The sequence below is a fragment of the Pagrus major genome, chromosome 17 (genome assembly GCF_040436345.1).
Source record: "Pagrus major chromosome 17, Pma_NU_1.0".
In the NCBI taxonomy this organism is placed as follows: Eukaryota; Metazoa; Chordata; class Actinopteri; order Spariformes; family Sparidae; genus Pagrus; species Pagrus major.
This window is the reverse complement of record NC_133231.1, coordinates 19939360-19956149: the sequence shown is the minus strand read 5'-3', so window position 1 is coordinate 19956149 and position 16790 is coordinate 19939360. Positions and strand designations below refer to the sequence as shown.

The window sequence follows — 16790 nt, the reverse complement described above, 5'->3', positions numbered from 1 at the left end:
TGTAAGCTTGATCAACGTACAGCTGCTGCATCATGAACTTGTAGTCGATACTGTCAATATATGATGGTTTACAAACCTTGTTTACAATCTAAAATGTATATTTACAGGTGTAATATATGTTATTACATTTTTGTATGATTCTATTTGGAAGTTATGGAAATTAAGGGCATTTAAATGTATTTATGCTATTATTACACTCACTGTCTCTATAAGCTCAGTATATGTGGACATCTACGAGTAAGAAATGAGCTCAAACTGTTTACACAAACTCAAATGTGAATAAAATATCACAAGTCCTGCAGTGTTTTTCATTTTCGAGTGGACATCATGGAGTTAATAAACACATAAACAGGTCCAGTAACAGGTATTGTTTATTGGTAGTACTGCATACATGTACACAGAGCACTTCCACTCAGCCCTTGAGAGAGCAAACCACGAGGAATACCTATTTTCAGGTAGTTAAGTTGATTAAAGCTACTAAAACTATATCATATTCATGAAAAAATAACTTTGATTGTAGTACAAAATGGAAAAGATACAAAACTAAACTTTAATAACTAGTAAAATTAACTAATTAAAATAAACCAGGCTTTTTGAGTGTCTTCTGCTTGATGTGATTGGAGCCTGGATTAGACATCTATGGTAAAATAACAACTAACTAGTAAAAGACTGAAACATTTAAAAGAAGTCATTTGACATCACTCCAAATCATATATCACTAAAGTTTAAGCACCGTTTGAAATACAGCCAGAAGGCAACATTTCTTTCTGTTTAACCCAACAGGTGAACTGTCCTAGTTAAAAGACCTAGCACCAAGTACTGCAGGCTGGATTTGCACAGTTTCACAAGAGTTTACATACAAAAGGCCTCTACTCACAGCGACAGGAAAAAAAAACTGACAAACACTACTGACATTTTTCAGACTGTCCACTCTCCCCGCTCACATGTTACAGTATACATACATGGTTTTGCACATTCAACGTCCAGAAAGTAAACTGTCCATCCCCACATCTCCATATGAGTGATGGTGCACCACTGTTTAGTAAAAAGCATCCTCACAGATCTCAGTCTTTTCTTACTAAAAGAGGAGCAGGTCCAGGTACTGATTCCTCAATGAGAAAATGAGCCTGCTTATCCTTCATAAGCGCCGACTCCATCACTCACGCAGGCTGTTGATGGAGGCACAGATCTTGAGAGCGGGACCCAGCTTGATATTCATGGTGGAGATGAGATGGTCCTCTCGGAGGAGCAGCAGAGCCTGCCCGTCTATTTCCTGTGACAGGAACTGGGCAGCCAACTCTTCACAACCTGGACACAGAAAAGGAAGACAGAATTAGAAGAAAATGACAACAAAGGACACGGCGAAGACTTACAAATCTGTTATAAAATCAGCGAACACCAACCTTGAAGTGAAGAGATGAACCTGCAGACTTCCTCTACGCTCCACTGAGCAGGAGTTGCTGAGAGAAAGTTAGCTCCCTCTAGCGGGAGGCTACCAGGAGCTGAGCTGTCAGACGGAGGAGCGCTGTGCTCAGCTCTTGAGCAGGAGTGTGAGGAGCTCGGGGACAGTGAAGGAGAATCGTCCTCCTCTCCTTCTCCATCGCTGGACACATCCTCTGAACGACTGGACTCAGAGTGACACTACGTGCAAAAGAGTTGAGGCTCATTGATTGCTTTTTAATGTCATCTAATAAAGGAATCCACATTAGATACACTGGCAATACTTGTTAGGATGAATTCATTTGCTGGTTTTAAATTTTTTTCATGGGATTTTTTGACAAGTACAAACATATAGAACATCAGCAGCCTCATCCCTTAAACTACAGATCTTACCTTGACAGGTAGATGCCTGCTTGATAGTTTGTTACAGCTGTTATTAGAACTGCTCCTGCGAGAGGGGCCCCTCCGCCTCGCAGCGCTCTCGGTGGGTGCTGGAGGTGGTGCCGGGCCTGCACCGCTCCTCCCTCTGCTGGTCTTAAAGTGTTGGCTGCAGCTCACGTTATACCTGTGGATCCAGAAGCACAGTCAATACTTAGAAAGACATTTCCTAGGTTTTTCGTTCGACTATGTGCACAAATCTTGCAGTTTTTTACTCCACGCAATGTGCTAATTAGGTCTATAGTGAACTGACCTACATATAAAGCACAGTAGAATCTTTGGAGGTGTGTATGACATGACTAAACAACAAAACAAAAACAATGCCAAGAGGGAAAGCTAAAGTAGAACATACCTCTTAGCACAGGTATTTGAACAGAACCTCTTTGATCCTCTGAACTGGCTGGCTGGTGCGAGGCTTCCACAGTACTCACACTTTAACACTGAAGAGGAAAGGATAAAAGTATGCTACACATTTAGGAGATACTGACCATGCACACAGATTTATGGTATCATCTTTAAAAGTGTGAGTTATTCCACCACTCACATGGAGGTCCATTCTCTGAGCGTCCAACCAAGGCAAAATCTCTGTCTTTGAGGAGTCCAGCAACCTGTCAAATCAAATACAAGCCTGACAGTCAGGAGCAGTTTTACATGAAAAAGTAGATGGTGCAGATGTGATTTAATGTGTAATTTGTGTTATCATAGCAAGGCACGCTTACAGGGAAAGGCTCAGCTCCCTCCTGGATCACAAAGCCCTCTATGAGATGGGTGAGGACTTGAGGTTTGACCACTGCCTGGGGAACAGGCGCTCTGTTGTCTCCAAGCCCGACTCTTGACAAGGGCAGAGGCAAAGACAGGGTGGGAGGAGACGGGAAGGCAGCTGCTACAGAAGGAGCTAGTGAGGATCGAAAGAAACAGACAAGATTTTACGGTTAAAAATTTCAAATATTGTTACTAATAAATGTATGTTTGATTTGGTGATGGCAAATTGACATACCCGAGTCCTTTGTAGGGGCAGGGGATAAGGGAGGAGCAGAATCTTTCATGGGTGCAGAGTCTGAGCATTCTGTTGCCATCTCATTTGGTGCATCACAGTCAGATTTTCTCTTCAGAGAACCAATGGCAGGCTTTATCTAGTGGTATGTGGAAGAAGAAAGCAGGAGAAACTGTTAGAATTCCTTCTACACTGATAATTATCTTTACACCTATCCAACAAAGTATACATGCGTTCATCCTTTCAATGCTTGATCTTACCATAGCACTGTTGCTGGAGACTGCATTAACATTCCCGGTGGTTTCCTGGCCTGTGCTGCTTCGTACTTGTGCCAGGGCCACAGCCTGTGCATTTCCTGCTAAGCCCTGCCTGGCTCCCACAAGCTGCACAGGGATGTGGGGAGTGCCCTGGCTGTTGCCAGGTGGTGCTGGGAGAATAGGAGGTGGGTGTCGAGGGGGCAGCTGCACAGGTAAGCGGTGTCCCTGAGCTGTTTTGGGCTGGATTGGCACCGGACCTTTGTCTGCAGTAGTGCTGGCCTGCTGCAGGGGCTGCACCACCAGAGTCTGTGTGTTAACGTTGGCTTTTTGGGTCACTGAGCCGATGGAGTAGCCCTGGGTGGTGGTAGGAACATTAGTGGTGGGTACCAGGATCACAGGGGCAGCAGAGGAGGAAAGGAGGAGTTGGGAGAGAGGGAGTGCTGGAGAGGAGGTGGAGGAAGGAGCTACAGAAGCAGCGGGAGTAACAGTCATGGCAGCCTGGTTTCCAGTCTTTACAGTCATAGTGTTGGTGGTGGACTGCTGAGTAAAGTTGGGTTTGGCCATTTGTTGTTGCTGTTGTGGTTGCACTTGCTGCTGCTGAGTTCTCTGGGCAAAATTCTGCTGCTGCTGCTGCTGTTGACCCAGAGGAAAGCCAGCAACATCTTTCCTCTCTGGAAGCTCAGACTTGACAGCAACTGCTCTGGGAGCACAGTGCAGGGCCAGATTTTGCACCTGGTAGATAAAATAAAGAGTAGGGTGTGATGAAAAGAGTTTGAGTAAGAAGCACGAGCAGACTTGGTGGAGTCCTCCGATGACCAACATGTCTCTAAAAATCATATATTTTAAGACAGTATGACTTTAAATAGCTCAGATTTCAAATTACAAGTATGTGATGGTCCTCAAACCTGATCATTGTCGGACTGGGCACTCGCAGTTGTAGGAGCAACTTCATGCTGTTGCTGCTGCTGCTGTTGTTGTTGTTGCTGCTGCTGCTGCTGTTGTTGCTGCTGCTGCTGCTGCTGGGGCTGTGTTTGGGCAACTGTTGCTACAGTAGCTGTTGCTGTACCACCAGGCATGAAGATGAGCTGAGAGGCAAGGGGAGCCCTGAGAGAGCGATTGACCTGTGTGAGGAGCAAGACAGGCGGATCAACCTTGTAAAAAACAAATATGTCAATGACTGACTCCATAGCTACACAGAGTACTTAATAATTGCAAATGTTCTTTCTGTGGTTGTGCCAATTTTTTTCTTCCAAGAGAAGAGCAATATGCACTCTATTTCTATTTCACACTATTTCTTAAAAAATGTGCATGATCATTTTAACTCACCCGAAGATACATCTGTCCCTGTCCTGCAGAGTTTCCACCCAGCAACACTGACTGGTTGAGAGCCGTTGTAGTTGCAGACGTGGCCGGGCCATGGGGACGGGGATTAGTCATGGTACCTCCCGCAGATGTAGTGCTTAGGTTGACCTGTGAGGAACAGAGATTTTTGAGTTTTTAATCAAACCTGCCTTGCCTAAATCCTCTCCGGTAGACTTCGGACCACAGAATTTTTCTACATTTCTTCTCATACTAGAATGCCCTCTTCCGAGAGTGTGTTAAACATCTACCTTACTATATAAGACAGAAAACTTACTGTGGTGGTCGCCTGGGACATGCTGTTGCTTGGAGTATTGGACTGACGACTAGCTGCAAGTGTGGCCTAGATTAGAGAGAGAAATGAAAGGGATGGGATTGTAAAGCTTTTGCTTACCATATTTCTGTACTGATTGTATTTTCCTGTCATATTTATGGTTACCTGTTGCACAGCAGCCAAGTTGTGGAGTTGGGCACTATTGATCTGCTGCTGCAGCATGAGCTGCTGGAAGTACTGAGCAGCATTCGGCTGTCTTTGCAGTGCTTGAAGAGCCTAGACAAACACAAATAGAGACAAATATCGTTTCAAGAATATTCCCAAAGTCTTAACATTATTATCATCCATTGAAGATTACGAACAGTAATCACATGCGGTTGTTTTACGCACAAAAAGACTATACACACCTGTACAGCCTGCCTTTCATATAGAGACATGTGGGCTATCTGGGGTGCACGAGAGTTGCTGCCTGTTTGAGGATTTCCATTGGTGGTGCCTGTGTTTTGGTCTTCACCTGCGTCCATGTTTGCTGCTCAAAGAACAGAAGCCACTGATCAATAACAGTTGTGGCTAAACACTTTCAAAGCATACACAACTAATATTTCTATTAATTCAAAGACTTCATTGCTTAATATTTCTTACGCAATAAAAAATAATTAAAATGCCTGAATAAATAAATAGGAAAACTCAAATCATCAGTTTCTAGCTTATGTGTAATACAACAAAATAGACACTGCTGGAATTATTATAAAAACAGCTGCAGCATTAGAGGACCCACTGCTGGATCACACTGACAATATCCGGTACTCGGATTGTTTAACAGAGCAACAGAAGGTTTTTCTTCACAGGGCCCATAAATCACAGCTTGCTACACTCCTGCACATAGAAAAGCTTTGACTACATATGAGCTCAGCAGACGTTTTCACTATGCCACCAATAATCGTGGCAAGCAGGGGCACTGTTGTATTTTCATTAGCAGACCAGTTGTCAACATGATAGATGGGTGAGAGAGAAAGAACAACATGGAGGAAAGCTCAAAGCACCAAGTGAGAAAGAAGCTAACCAGCTGTGGCTAACCACAATGGACTTTGCTAGTTAGCTAACCAATCTCCAAACAAAAGTCTGACACACCATGAAAAAGTGCATAAACATTTGTAACTGGGCTAGAAACACGGGGTGAGTGCCGGAATGTCAAATAAAAATGGATATGCAGTTAATTTGGCGCTAACATGGACGTTTACGAGTAGAAAAGCTGCAGCGTTAGTTCAACACAGATAAGCTAACTAACTAGCTGCGCTAGCTTCTTACTGCAGGCACAAAGCTAGCAACTAGCTGGCTAACACCCATGCAAGAAGTCACCGTTTAGTGTTTTTCGGCGTGCTTGTGTGTTTACCTCTCCTCGGTATTTCTGTCCTTTTCACAGTTAATTGCAATCAAGTTTATCATGCGGTCTTGTTTTTGACTACAGACAACGATAGCCCCTGGCAGGGTTTTTGCCTCCAACGAAACCCCGCCCCTTACGAGTCTTTTCTTCTTCTTCTTCGTGGGTGTTTCGGCGGGTGTCACACCCCAGCTAAAGACGCATACCGCCTCCTGCTGTGTGGACGCGGGCACATCCTCCACAAACTCGAGTAAATAAAATATGATTTGGTTCTCGTTCAACATATTTGGAAGTATGCTCATTTTCTTTCTGTTATTTCACCATTAACAACAATAAACAACTATATAAACTTTGATAAAGATTGATAAACACTGTAGTTCACCTATAAACATTACTTGAATAGCCAAATGTTTATAAACTTTAACAAATGCTTAATAAATGGTTTATAAGGCATTTCCTTGTTATATAACATTGAAATTACTATTCAGTGAAGTTTCACTAACTAAATTTCACTAGCTAAATTTACCAGTTATTAATTATGTGTTTTATAAAATGTTGTTGTTGCCGTTGTTGAATTCAGTGACTCAGACTGGCAGATCCTGCTGAACTGCTGCTAGTGATCTGATACAAAAAGTCCTCCATGGCTTATATGCAGAGAGTTACTCTGGCAGGGTGGCGCCAGTGTTGAATAATTGACCTGGGTTCCACCTGGGGTGATGAAATCCTAGACCTGCAGCCAGTGATCTGAGGAGCCTCCCTGTAGTTGTGGAGAGAACCTGCACCGCATCAGAGCTGTGGACTCGAGTCGACTCCAGTCACTGTTTTGATGATTTACAACTTCACTTCACTGTTTTTTATTCAGAAAATAAATTACTTGAAAATGAAGATAGGATAATTTGTTTTTAAACTGTTGATCAGTGGACTACTTTTCAAAACCTGGCGCCTACATTACCCACAATGCAACGTAGCTACTGAGTGACAGACTTTAAATGTTTTATTTGATATTGGGTTATGCTTGATTGAATTAAAGGGGACTGCTGGGCCTTGGTGCAATTCTAGTTTTCTCTGCTCTCACAGCACGTGTAGAGTATCAAATCTTCTCAGTATCTTCACTGTATAACTGTAATAAAACAAATGGTTCCTCCTGCTGGAATACTGAAATACAGGTCTTCTGGCTCTCATGACGGACTGGAAGCTTAATTTACGTCACAGGTCTTGTTCGTCAAAGCTGTTCTGTTCCTACATGTCTTAGCTCACTGTTTACGAGCTGTGTCTTGAATTTGCGTTTTAAAAATCACAAGATATCTCGTATGTCACAGTCCCACAAATACAGCCCACATCAGAGGCAGACTCGGGCTGCCTGGGGGACAAAAAATAAAACAAATGTCATTTTAAGGGCACCTATTAGGGCACTACATCACATTTTCTCCAAGTTGTTCAAAACAGAGATTTGGTACCCTACCAAATCTCTGTTTTGAACAACTTGGGGCAGTAGTGATTGATCCACTTAAAGCTTACCAGGTTCAAGGGCTTACTATGGTAATGGGGTCAGCAACTCATGATGTTATTGTTTTTGGCTTTCAGGAGATATGTTGAACAGTTCATGCTGGGGCTCAGCAGGTGGTGGTAGAGGAGAGTGAAGAGGCAGTGTGGAGAGGAGACAGGAGATTAGTAATGTCAGAAGTTAAGACACTTTATTGAAATATTTGTGCCTGAAATCAAAAGATGTAATGTATTCTTAGACGTGAGGGAAGTCTGTGATTGGACAGTTACCAGCTTTATTTACCCTCTTTATATATTACCTCATCCTGGCAGATGTTTTGATTTAAAAACTGAAGACTGGGTACACTTAATGACACAAATGTGGAAGTAGTTTAGTGTAGGTTTTTCTACTGTAGTAATGGAGTGTACTGAATCATTTCTGTTAGTCATACACATGTTTTTGTTTCCATCTAAATGTGCTTTTAGCTTTTAGGCATGGAAGAAGAAAAAAACAAAAACCTGACTCTTTCCCCTGAAACATCTGCCAGAAAGTGTATGGTCAAAAATACCACTGGACATTAACAAAGAAGATCATTACAACTAAGTCCACTTCAATACACATTAATAAAAATTTGTTCTGCATGAAATGTTTTTTATTAAAACATTTTTACATCCATTAAATCTCCAAAAGGTGAGTGCACTTGGGTGTGTACGGAGTTCACCACTACAATGGGCGTGCATAAAACTTCTGTCATCTTTTATTTTTGATGGACTCAGACAACAAACGAAAAAATGTTTGTGGCTCCAAATCATCCTTGAACCAAACAGGTAATTATATCAATCTAGCGAGTGTACATTTCACGACAACCGCAGGTGTAACCGTCTCTACCACATCGAGATCTGGGAGCTGATTTGCTGAACTAAGCAAAGAAATGTCAAGTTTAACAAACACGATAAGGAAGTGATAGAAACAAACCAAAACAAACACAGGTGATCACACTGACAATAAGGAAGTAACTGGATACACAACTTAAATTTTCAAACACAAGTTTTCCATTAAGGTCCAAAATTTTGCTTTAAGCTTTCACATTAATAAATGGAAATTTCTAAAAAAAATATTCCAAACCTCATTATTGATATCCTCAGAGCTGTAACATTTCTACAAACACACAGACAATTAAGTGCTTTCATTGCTGCTCTATCCTCCTGAAGATGCAAAGCATCAGACATGAAGCGGCCTGAATATTTGGTTAAGGAACAAAGTACAATCTACTCTTGCCTAGCAGCGCATCTGGTGCTTGGGTCCGTTTTATCAAGACAGGTCAAAGTTACTCACTATAGTTTTGCGATTATGAACGTTGGTCTTTGCATGCCAATGTTCATTCTTCCTAAGAAAATACAAGTACATATACTACATACAGTATATACCTTTTTGAAATAATAAATTATTACTATTATTAAGAGCAGAATTCATATATAAATTGCCAAGAACAGTTTAATATTGACGCCTATTTATGCCAGTTGAAGAAAAAAATAATTGCCTTAATGAAATAAAAATATGTATATAAAAATAATCTCATGGAAAGTCACAATTATGAGTCCAACAGTCAAAGTTTTGAGATGGATGATGACATTTTTATCTCATCACTGCAACTTTTATCTCATAATTTCAACTTTTTATTTCATAATTTCACCTTTTATCTAAAATTCAACTTCTTATATCATAATTAGGACTTTTATCTCATAATTATGTCTTACCATGTGAATATTTTTTTCATCAAGCTTAGTTTTCATCCTTTTTTTCCTCCAACGGGCAAAAATGGGTTTCTATAGTATTGCAGCATTTATGAGCAGAAATTAATGATTTGAGATAGAATTAGGTTTCTGATTTTAGTTGGATGCCTTTAATAGCATTGTTGACCTTTTATTGGTTTTTGTTATTGAAATATTAACATTGATGTAGAAGCTTTTCCCTATAATGTGGAATAAAGGAAAATGGTACAGATCAAATTCAGTCAAGCTATGGTTTTTACAGTGACTTTGATTTCAGTGTGTAGCAAGGCTGTAAGCATGGCCACAGTACTCAGAATCAAACATTTACGTTCTCATGTTGTGTCCCGAACTTTCAAAACTAAAACATACATTGATTAAAGTCAAATGACAAAACCAAAAGCACTTGTGTGTTTCGTAATCTGTCGGTGCACAACCAAGACCCCTGCAAGAGGAACGCTTGCTTGTTTCAACCTGCACCAACTTCAAACTACAATCAATCATCAGCTAAGCAGAAAAACATGAGCAATATGCGTTTGTATCACATGTATCATGTTGAAATCCAACTTCTTAACCGCTTTGTGCCAGATTTCCATGGAAGAAGACTCACTTTTATTGTAAATCCTTAATCTCGGGTGAATCATTCACTTGTTTGACATCAAACAGTTGAATGAAATGCAGGGGGTTGGGAGAGGTGACAGGTCTGTCAGCCTATGGGTAACATGCCCTCTTTAGTGGCAAGCAGATCATACGGTAGTTGCCCTAGGCACAAGTCTGGAATCAACACACAAAGTGTCAACAAGTCCTAACCTAAACCAGCACAAGAAAAACAAGACTTGTGTCTAACAGCAACTTCATCTAACCTGTGAAAGAGAACTGTGTCACACAGTGAAACTTTCTGTCCCAACGTTTTGAGGTCACATAGGTAGTAAGTGGTCGTCTCTCTCCTCTGGCTCTTCTTCCAAAGGTTCTGCGACCACGCCTCTGTATGCCGGGGCCTCTTCACGATTTCGTGACCGGCACATAAAGTCACACCCATCCTGTAAGGGTGGTAAAGTTTGCCATGAATTTCCAAAAAAATAAACAAGCCTGATCGTTTCATGACGTTATTTATAAAGTGCTCCAGGCTTACCGCTGTCAGATTGCCAATCTCTACCCAGAAAGCATAATTCGGGAATTGCTCCATCCCTTTGGCTCCAACAATCAGTCGCTGGTAGAGGAAACCTCCAATGAGGTAAACAGCCAGAAGACAGAATCCACTGAAAGAAGAGAGGGCTTTTAATCAATGACTGTTTATAATATTATAAGCTGAAGGAAATTTGTGTCATAACCTCCGCCAATAAGATTATGTTTTCACTCTTTGTTCGTCAGCATGATTACACAAAAACCATTCAACAGATTTCCACGAAACTTAGATGAAGGATGGCTCCCAGAATAGACCCCCTCTCACCTTTTTTAAACATTGCCAGACAGGACTTCTTTCAACATTTTCGTTAATTTCTCAGGGAATAATGCATTGATCTTGATGAAAAAAATCTGGAGTATTTAGTGGCTGATATCCATTAGTGAGTACAATTTGCTTAAATTGTGGTTAAGCAGCTACGGTTGTAGTTATAGTTATACAAGTGAAGTAGGGCTATCCAGTCTGATATTTGATTAGGCTTGACTGAATTAAAGGGGACTGTTGGGACATGGTGGAGGTATGCATTCTACTGAGTGCCATTCTAGTTACAGTCTGTCTTTACGCACATGATGAGTATTATGGAGCCAGTGCTGAGCTGGGACTGAACAGGTGGGCACACTGCACTGGAGTCCATTTCAAAAAGGTAGAAGCACTCGTGCCCCCTTGCCCTGTCCTCCAGCACCACATCCAGCGGACCCTGGGAGTGAGATGGAGAGAGAGAAAGGTAAATACAAGGCAACACAACCTAAGAAAAGGAGAGAGGGTGCAAGACTACATGTCACACAGGGGAAACATTAGGCCATGATTAGACCATTACATTAGAATTGGTTGGTGACTATGTTATACCCAGAGCAATGCAAAGAGAGAGTTACAAACCTTATTTTCGGGCAAAGTTACTGAAATTTTTAGGCAGCTTTTATCAGATTTGACAGGTGAGTCATGCAGTTTTTATGTCTCTCGTAATGTAAAGTCATAATGGCTCTCCTCATTTATAGGAGCCTGGTCTTGTTAGCCCAAAATAACTGCCTGGTGGCATTGCCAAGTGGCAAGCCTTGCCTATGAGCACTATGGTATCACTCAGAATGGGGACACTACCATTCTTATACGTCAAGCACTTGATAGCGATTCCAGCTCATAAGAATAGCAGTAAACACCTGATGTAACATGAATAACTGAGGGTTTCACTCAATAAGCAATCCTATAAAAAATGTATGCATTTAATGCATCACTGTTATATTGTTATTCTGTGTGCACAGAGGAGGGATTTCTTTTAATTTTATCTCTTATTATATACATTTTTTAATTATCCACTTTTGTCTGGGTTGTGCATATATCTATTATTGTTTCCATCTTATTTTAGAGCTCCATGTCAACTTTTCATGATCAAGTTTTATTGACCATTTGCCTTTATTTGTCCAGCATTTTTTCCTCTGAACAGGTGGTAAGTTCACATTTCTTTTCTCAGATTTGGTGATCTTACCACGTCCATTTTCCTGTTGCAAGAGATCATGACATAGGCTTTTCTCATTTCCTTGTCGCAGAATTCACTATATGCGGTGCCGTTTTTGTAGATCAACATCACCCAGTCACCTGCAAGGGCAGTAGGGTATAAAAACAGACAATGCAGAGACAATGCTGATCTAAAGCGCCCTATGAAATGGTTAGTCTCATTTTCAGAGTTAATCCAAGAATGAACAGTAAACAATTGCTAGCTTCATTGTGCTCATCGTTTGTCTCTAATCATAATGCAATTCTGCAGCCTAAAATCCCACAGATGATTAACATTCTCACATGGGATGCAAACATTTGAAAACACATCAAAACACAGTCAGGTTAAAGTGACTATGAGGAACTTTCACTATTTGTTGATTCTAGCGCCCCCTTTTGACAGAAGCGGTACGACAACAGCGCCTGCTGTTATAAAGATCTTTGCTAGGGCGTGCCGGCGGTGCATGCATTTGTTTTGGAAGCGAGTGACAGAGAGACCGCAGGATGGATTGCAATGAGGTAATGAATTTATATGTAATTTTATATGTGATATATGTGATCGGACCCGAGCACAGACATTAATAATTACTATATAAAAATTCCAGTCTTTTCAGCGATGTTCTCATTGGCTGTATAATCATCACAGGAATCACAAGACTGTTTCATAAACACTTAAAAGTTCCTCGTAGTCACTTTAAATTACGATTCAATTCTTGTATTTTGCAGAGACTTACTTCCTCCAATGGCCTGTGTTGCATTATAAATGCCAATCACTTTTGGTTTAGCTTCCGGTTTCTTTTTGTCAAACTGAACAACCCCAGCTCCTGGAATGCCCCCTGCATCTCCACACAACTGGAACACGTATGTGTAACTGTCATCTCCGCCCTTGGTCTCAACTGTAAAGCTGTCCACATGAAGAAGAAACCCAAGAAAAAAATTAAGAAACTGTGAGACAGACATTATCAGTAAGTGCTGATTTTCTGATTGATAACATATCGATGACACTGAATGTTCAGGTACACAACTGAGTCACTGCTTACTTCTTATTGGCAAGCGGCTCTAGTCGACTGAGGACTTTCCGTTCTGACTCAGACTCAGTTAACAGCTGGCAGCTCTTGGTGCTGTCGGTAGTGTACACTCCACTCCCACACAGGATCAGCTGAACAGCCATGGTCCAAATAAGGAAGGACCCTCCACTGTGACTGCTGACCACCTGACAAAGATGATTATTCTACTAATCAGCACAAGCAATCAAAATAAAATTCCTTACTACTGATTTGAAATTAAGTTTGGACAATAAGATAACAATGAGAATATATAAATTGTCTACCATCAAGTTTTAATTATTTATACTAAAATTTGGGGTTGGGAGGATATAAGATTTTATCGAGGTTGCAATAAAGAGATAAGTTGATTGTGGTGAATTTCCATTAACAGGATAGTTGCAAATCATGATCATCGTGAATATCCACACAAGTGACAAGCTGTCTAGCTTGATACAAACAGCTCACATTGATTTCCTGGAGGGAGACCTTATGATTTATGATCACCTAATTTAAGATTGTTCAATTGGTTTTTGCTAAAAAAGGAAATTCACAAAAAAGATGTGTACCATGCGTTTTGAAATAAAAATATTTGTTTCTTACCAAATATAATGTGATTCCAGTATGCTTTAGTGCCATTTTAAGAGTTTTAAGCATTTTAATATCTTGAATAGCTATTTCTATGGCCAAGCTAATCTTGATTCGTGACATGACATTCTCATATCATCCTATGCCTAGTATAGAGTAGTCGTTTAATTTATCAATTCACAAAAACACTGATAAAATAAATTATTCATTATTTCATTAATTTTTCTTGGGCTGCTTTTATAAGCGATACACAAGCGATAAACTAAACTGAATAATTCTGGGTCAACTGTTGGTCGAAGGAATCAATCTGAATATGTCACCTTTGGCACTTTATTATATTGGCCCTTTTTGACTACTTCATTGATTAATCAATTCAGGTGATTGCAGATAAATCTAGAGTGAAAATAATTGTCCCTAGATGGGCAGAACAAACAATATAAAACAAAAACTGTTTTTCAATCGACTTTCCAGAAAATATTCCATATCAGCAGTTGTAGAAAAAATACTGAAAATGTGTACTGAAGTATGAGTACAGTTACATTACTGAAATATTACTCAAATACAAGTAAAACTACTGTTATTAAAACAATACTCGCAAAAGTACAAATTATTCTTCTCAAACACTGCTCAGAGTATTGGTTACTTTTGAATTGTTGATGTTAATGCATTATCAATAGCAGACATTTAATCAAAGAGGTTTCTGTTTCTCTAAATTTCTCCAAACTCCTGCTCTCTTCTGCTCACTGGTCACCTCTCCAAACCTGCATCTGCTGCAGTTTTGTTTTTTTGTCTGTATGTCAGGGTTTTCATTGGCCTGTTTGTGATTGTATAGGCTACACAAGTGCAGATGAAAGATGTGGATATTAATTGAAATTGTACTCAGTACTCAGTAGCTATTTTAATGTCAACTAAGTAGATTAAATGGTGTAGAGCGTACTTAAGACAGATTAAAATTACAGACTTGAGAAAGTACTATAGAAGTACCATCCCCCATGTTAGTAATTTGAGTAGCTGTAATTAGTTACTTCCACCCTTGTATATCAGTACATATACTAAGTGAGATGACTGCATCCAAATGGTCCACTCCTGTTTGAAATACATTAAAATTTGAGTGGTGAGACTTTCAATTGCATATCTCCTGACCACTGTCAGCAACCACATCATGGTCATTTAATGGCTTCCTGAACATGAAACACAACAAGGAGGAAACGACCTGTCGGCTTCTTGGAAAAAAACTAAAAACTATTTTAAGTGTAAGCAACAATGTGTAAAGACAGAAAAGCAGAATACGATCCGTATGAGCTCATCCTGTCTCTGGGATACTGAAGCCTTCGTTAAATGTACAGTATGGACATGCAAAATGTCTGTTCATCTCCACATGAGGCAGTAACTTTTCCCGAGGAAACAAATAGCCCCCGAACAAGCTTAACAGAGTTAAACTTTTGGCTGCTGCATTGTGCACCTACCTCCATGACTTCTTCGACTGTACTTTGTTAGTTACAGTTGAACAGAGAAGCTGACAGCAGCTTAACAATATAGCCAGTCGAGGATGTAGTGTGCTTCCTCACGCTAACGTCGCTTCCTGGTTTACTTAATCAAGAACAAAGCTGTTATTTGGATGTTTCTGATCAAATAAAGTAAATTTGAACGTAGCCGCGAGTTTTAAATGAATCCTACTGGCTGCATGTTTTTCTGTCCTGGATAATAAACGCGCTTTTCCTCAAAAAAGCGCGAAGTTGCATCCAAGAGGCTAGCAGGCTAACAGGCTACGGACAGCAGCGGAGTGCGGAAGTGAAACTAAACACACGCGCGCATGTGACCGTTCGTCCAAATGGAGCGCGACCAATGAGCGGAAAGCTCGAGCCTCTCGCGCCCACGTCACCTGACCAGAGACCTGAGAGCAGAGTTGAGAGGCGGAAAACCTCAAACACGTCCACAGTTTGTCGTTGTGCTCCCATATCGACATCTTTATAATCAGCATTTAATGCGCTGTAGTGCCGAAAAACGACTGCCCCCGACGGGAACGCGCATCAGTTCAGAGGAAGTGGGCGTAGGTCTACTACGGGTCAGCTGGCAGACGCAGCACCGAGAGAAATGTTTTTTTTACTGTGCAGTCCTGTAGCCCAAGTGAAGAGGCTACGGAAAAACAACGGCGCAGATAAAAAAAAGTAACCTGATGTTTCCATAATGTAGGCTAGTTGTCAACAATTGATGAGGGTAGATGCTTTACCTTGCCACTTTTATTGCTGTTGTTGTTGTTATCGTTGTTGCAATGTGATTTTACACCGCTTTGATCTATAAATAAAGTCATAATTCAATATCCCCGTTTCAGTGATTTTATAACGAGGATTAGGAAATCAATGCAGAAAAGAATGCAGGAGTGTTTCCACGTCACATTAGATAGCAATCATATAACACATACTGAGAAATTAGTAAGTGCTATCAGAGGTGGGTAATAACGATTTACATTTACTTCATTACATTTACTTAAGTAACTTTTTGGATAACTTGTACTTTTAAGAGCATAATTATGAATACAATAATGCAGTATATATAGAACTGTAGGCTAACTGTGACGGATTGCCTTTACATTCTGCATAACATTCTCTGTGTTTGCCAGGTGCATGTACAGTGAATTTGGTCAATATCACTGTGTCACTGTGATATTACACCCTGTAACTCTGGATTGGGAGGGGTTACATTCTCTGTCTTTTCAGCATTAATAGTAGAGGAAACCAGGTGCATGTACAGTGAATTTGGTCAATATCACTCCTTGCAATCCAGAGTTACAGGGTGCAGTCACTTTTCGGCAGGCCCTGCCGAAAAGTGACTGCACCCTGTAACTCTGGATTGGGAGGGGTTACATTCTCTGTCTTTTCAGCATTAATAGTAGAGGAAACCAGGTGCATGTACAGTGAATTTGGTCAATATCACTCCTTGCAATCCAGAGTTACAGGGTGCAGTCACTTTTCGGCAGGGCCTGTCTCAGTATTTTGTTTAATCCTTGACTTTATATAGCTGTGATTTAATTTCCCTCTAGTGAGACTAAACTAAACTAAAGCTGCCAAAATGACCATAAAGTTGATTCAACAC

At 40.6% G+C, this 16790-nt stretch overlaps 2 protein-coding genes across 2 annotated transcripts; both read right to left on the bottom strand.

The window, feature by feature from the left end:
• Positions 1 to 353: 353 nt before the first annotated feature.
• phc1 (polyhomeotic homolog 1) lies at positions 354 to 6287 on the bottom strand. The gene is made up of 14 exons (XM_073486127.1): positions 6156 to 6287; positions 5170 to 5291; positions 4928 to 5038; positions 4766 to 4831; positions 4456 to 4599; positions 4035 to 4250; positions 3133 to 3861; positions 2876 to 3011; positions 2598 to 2773; positions 2423 to 2486; positions 2231 to 2318; positions 1834 to 2005; positions 1404 to 1641; positions 354 to 1308 (listed from the first exon to the last, which is right to left on the bottom strand). The coding sequence occupies exons 2-14, from the start codon at positions 5284 to 5286 to the stop codon at positions 1157 to 1159; spliced, it is 2409 nt and encodes an 802-aa protein (XP_073342228.1). The 5' UTR covers positions 5287 to 5291; positions 6156 to 6287; the 3' UTR covers positions 354 to 1156.
• A 1969-nt stretch (positions 6288 to 8256) lies between these two features.
• On the bottom strand, positions 8257 to 15514 carry m6pr (mannose-6-phosphate receptor (cation dependent)). The gene is made up of 7 exons (XM_073485581.1): positions 15164 to 15514; positions 13107 to 13279; positions 12801 to 12970; positions 12059 to 12168; positions 11145 to 11275; positions 10528 to 10654; positions 8257 to 10435 (listed from the first exon to the last, which is right to left on the bottom strand). The coding sequence occupies exons 1-7, from the start codon at positions 15167 to 15169 to the stop codon at positions 10313 to 10315; spliced, it is 840 nt and encodes a 279-aa protein (XP_073341682.1). The 5' UTR covers positions 15170 to 15514; the 3' UTR covers positions 8257 to 10312.
• Between the last annotated feature and the right edge of the window lie 1276 nt (positions 15515 to 16790).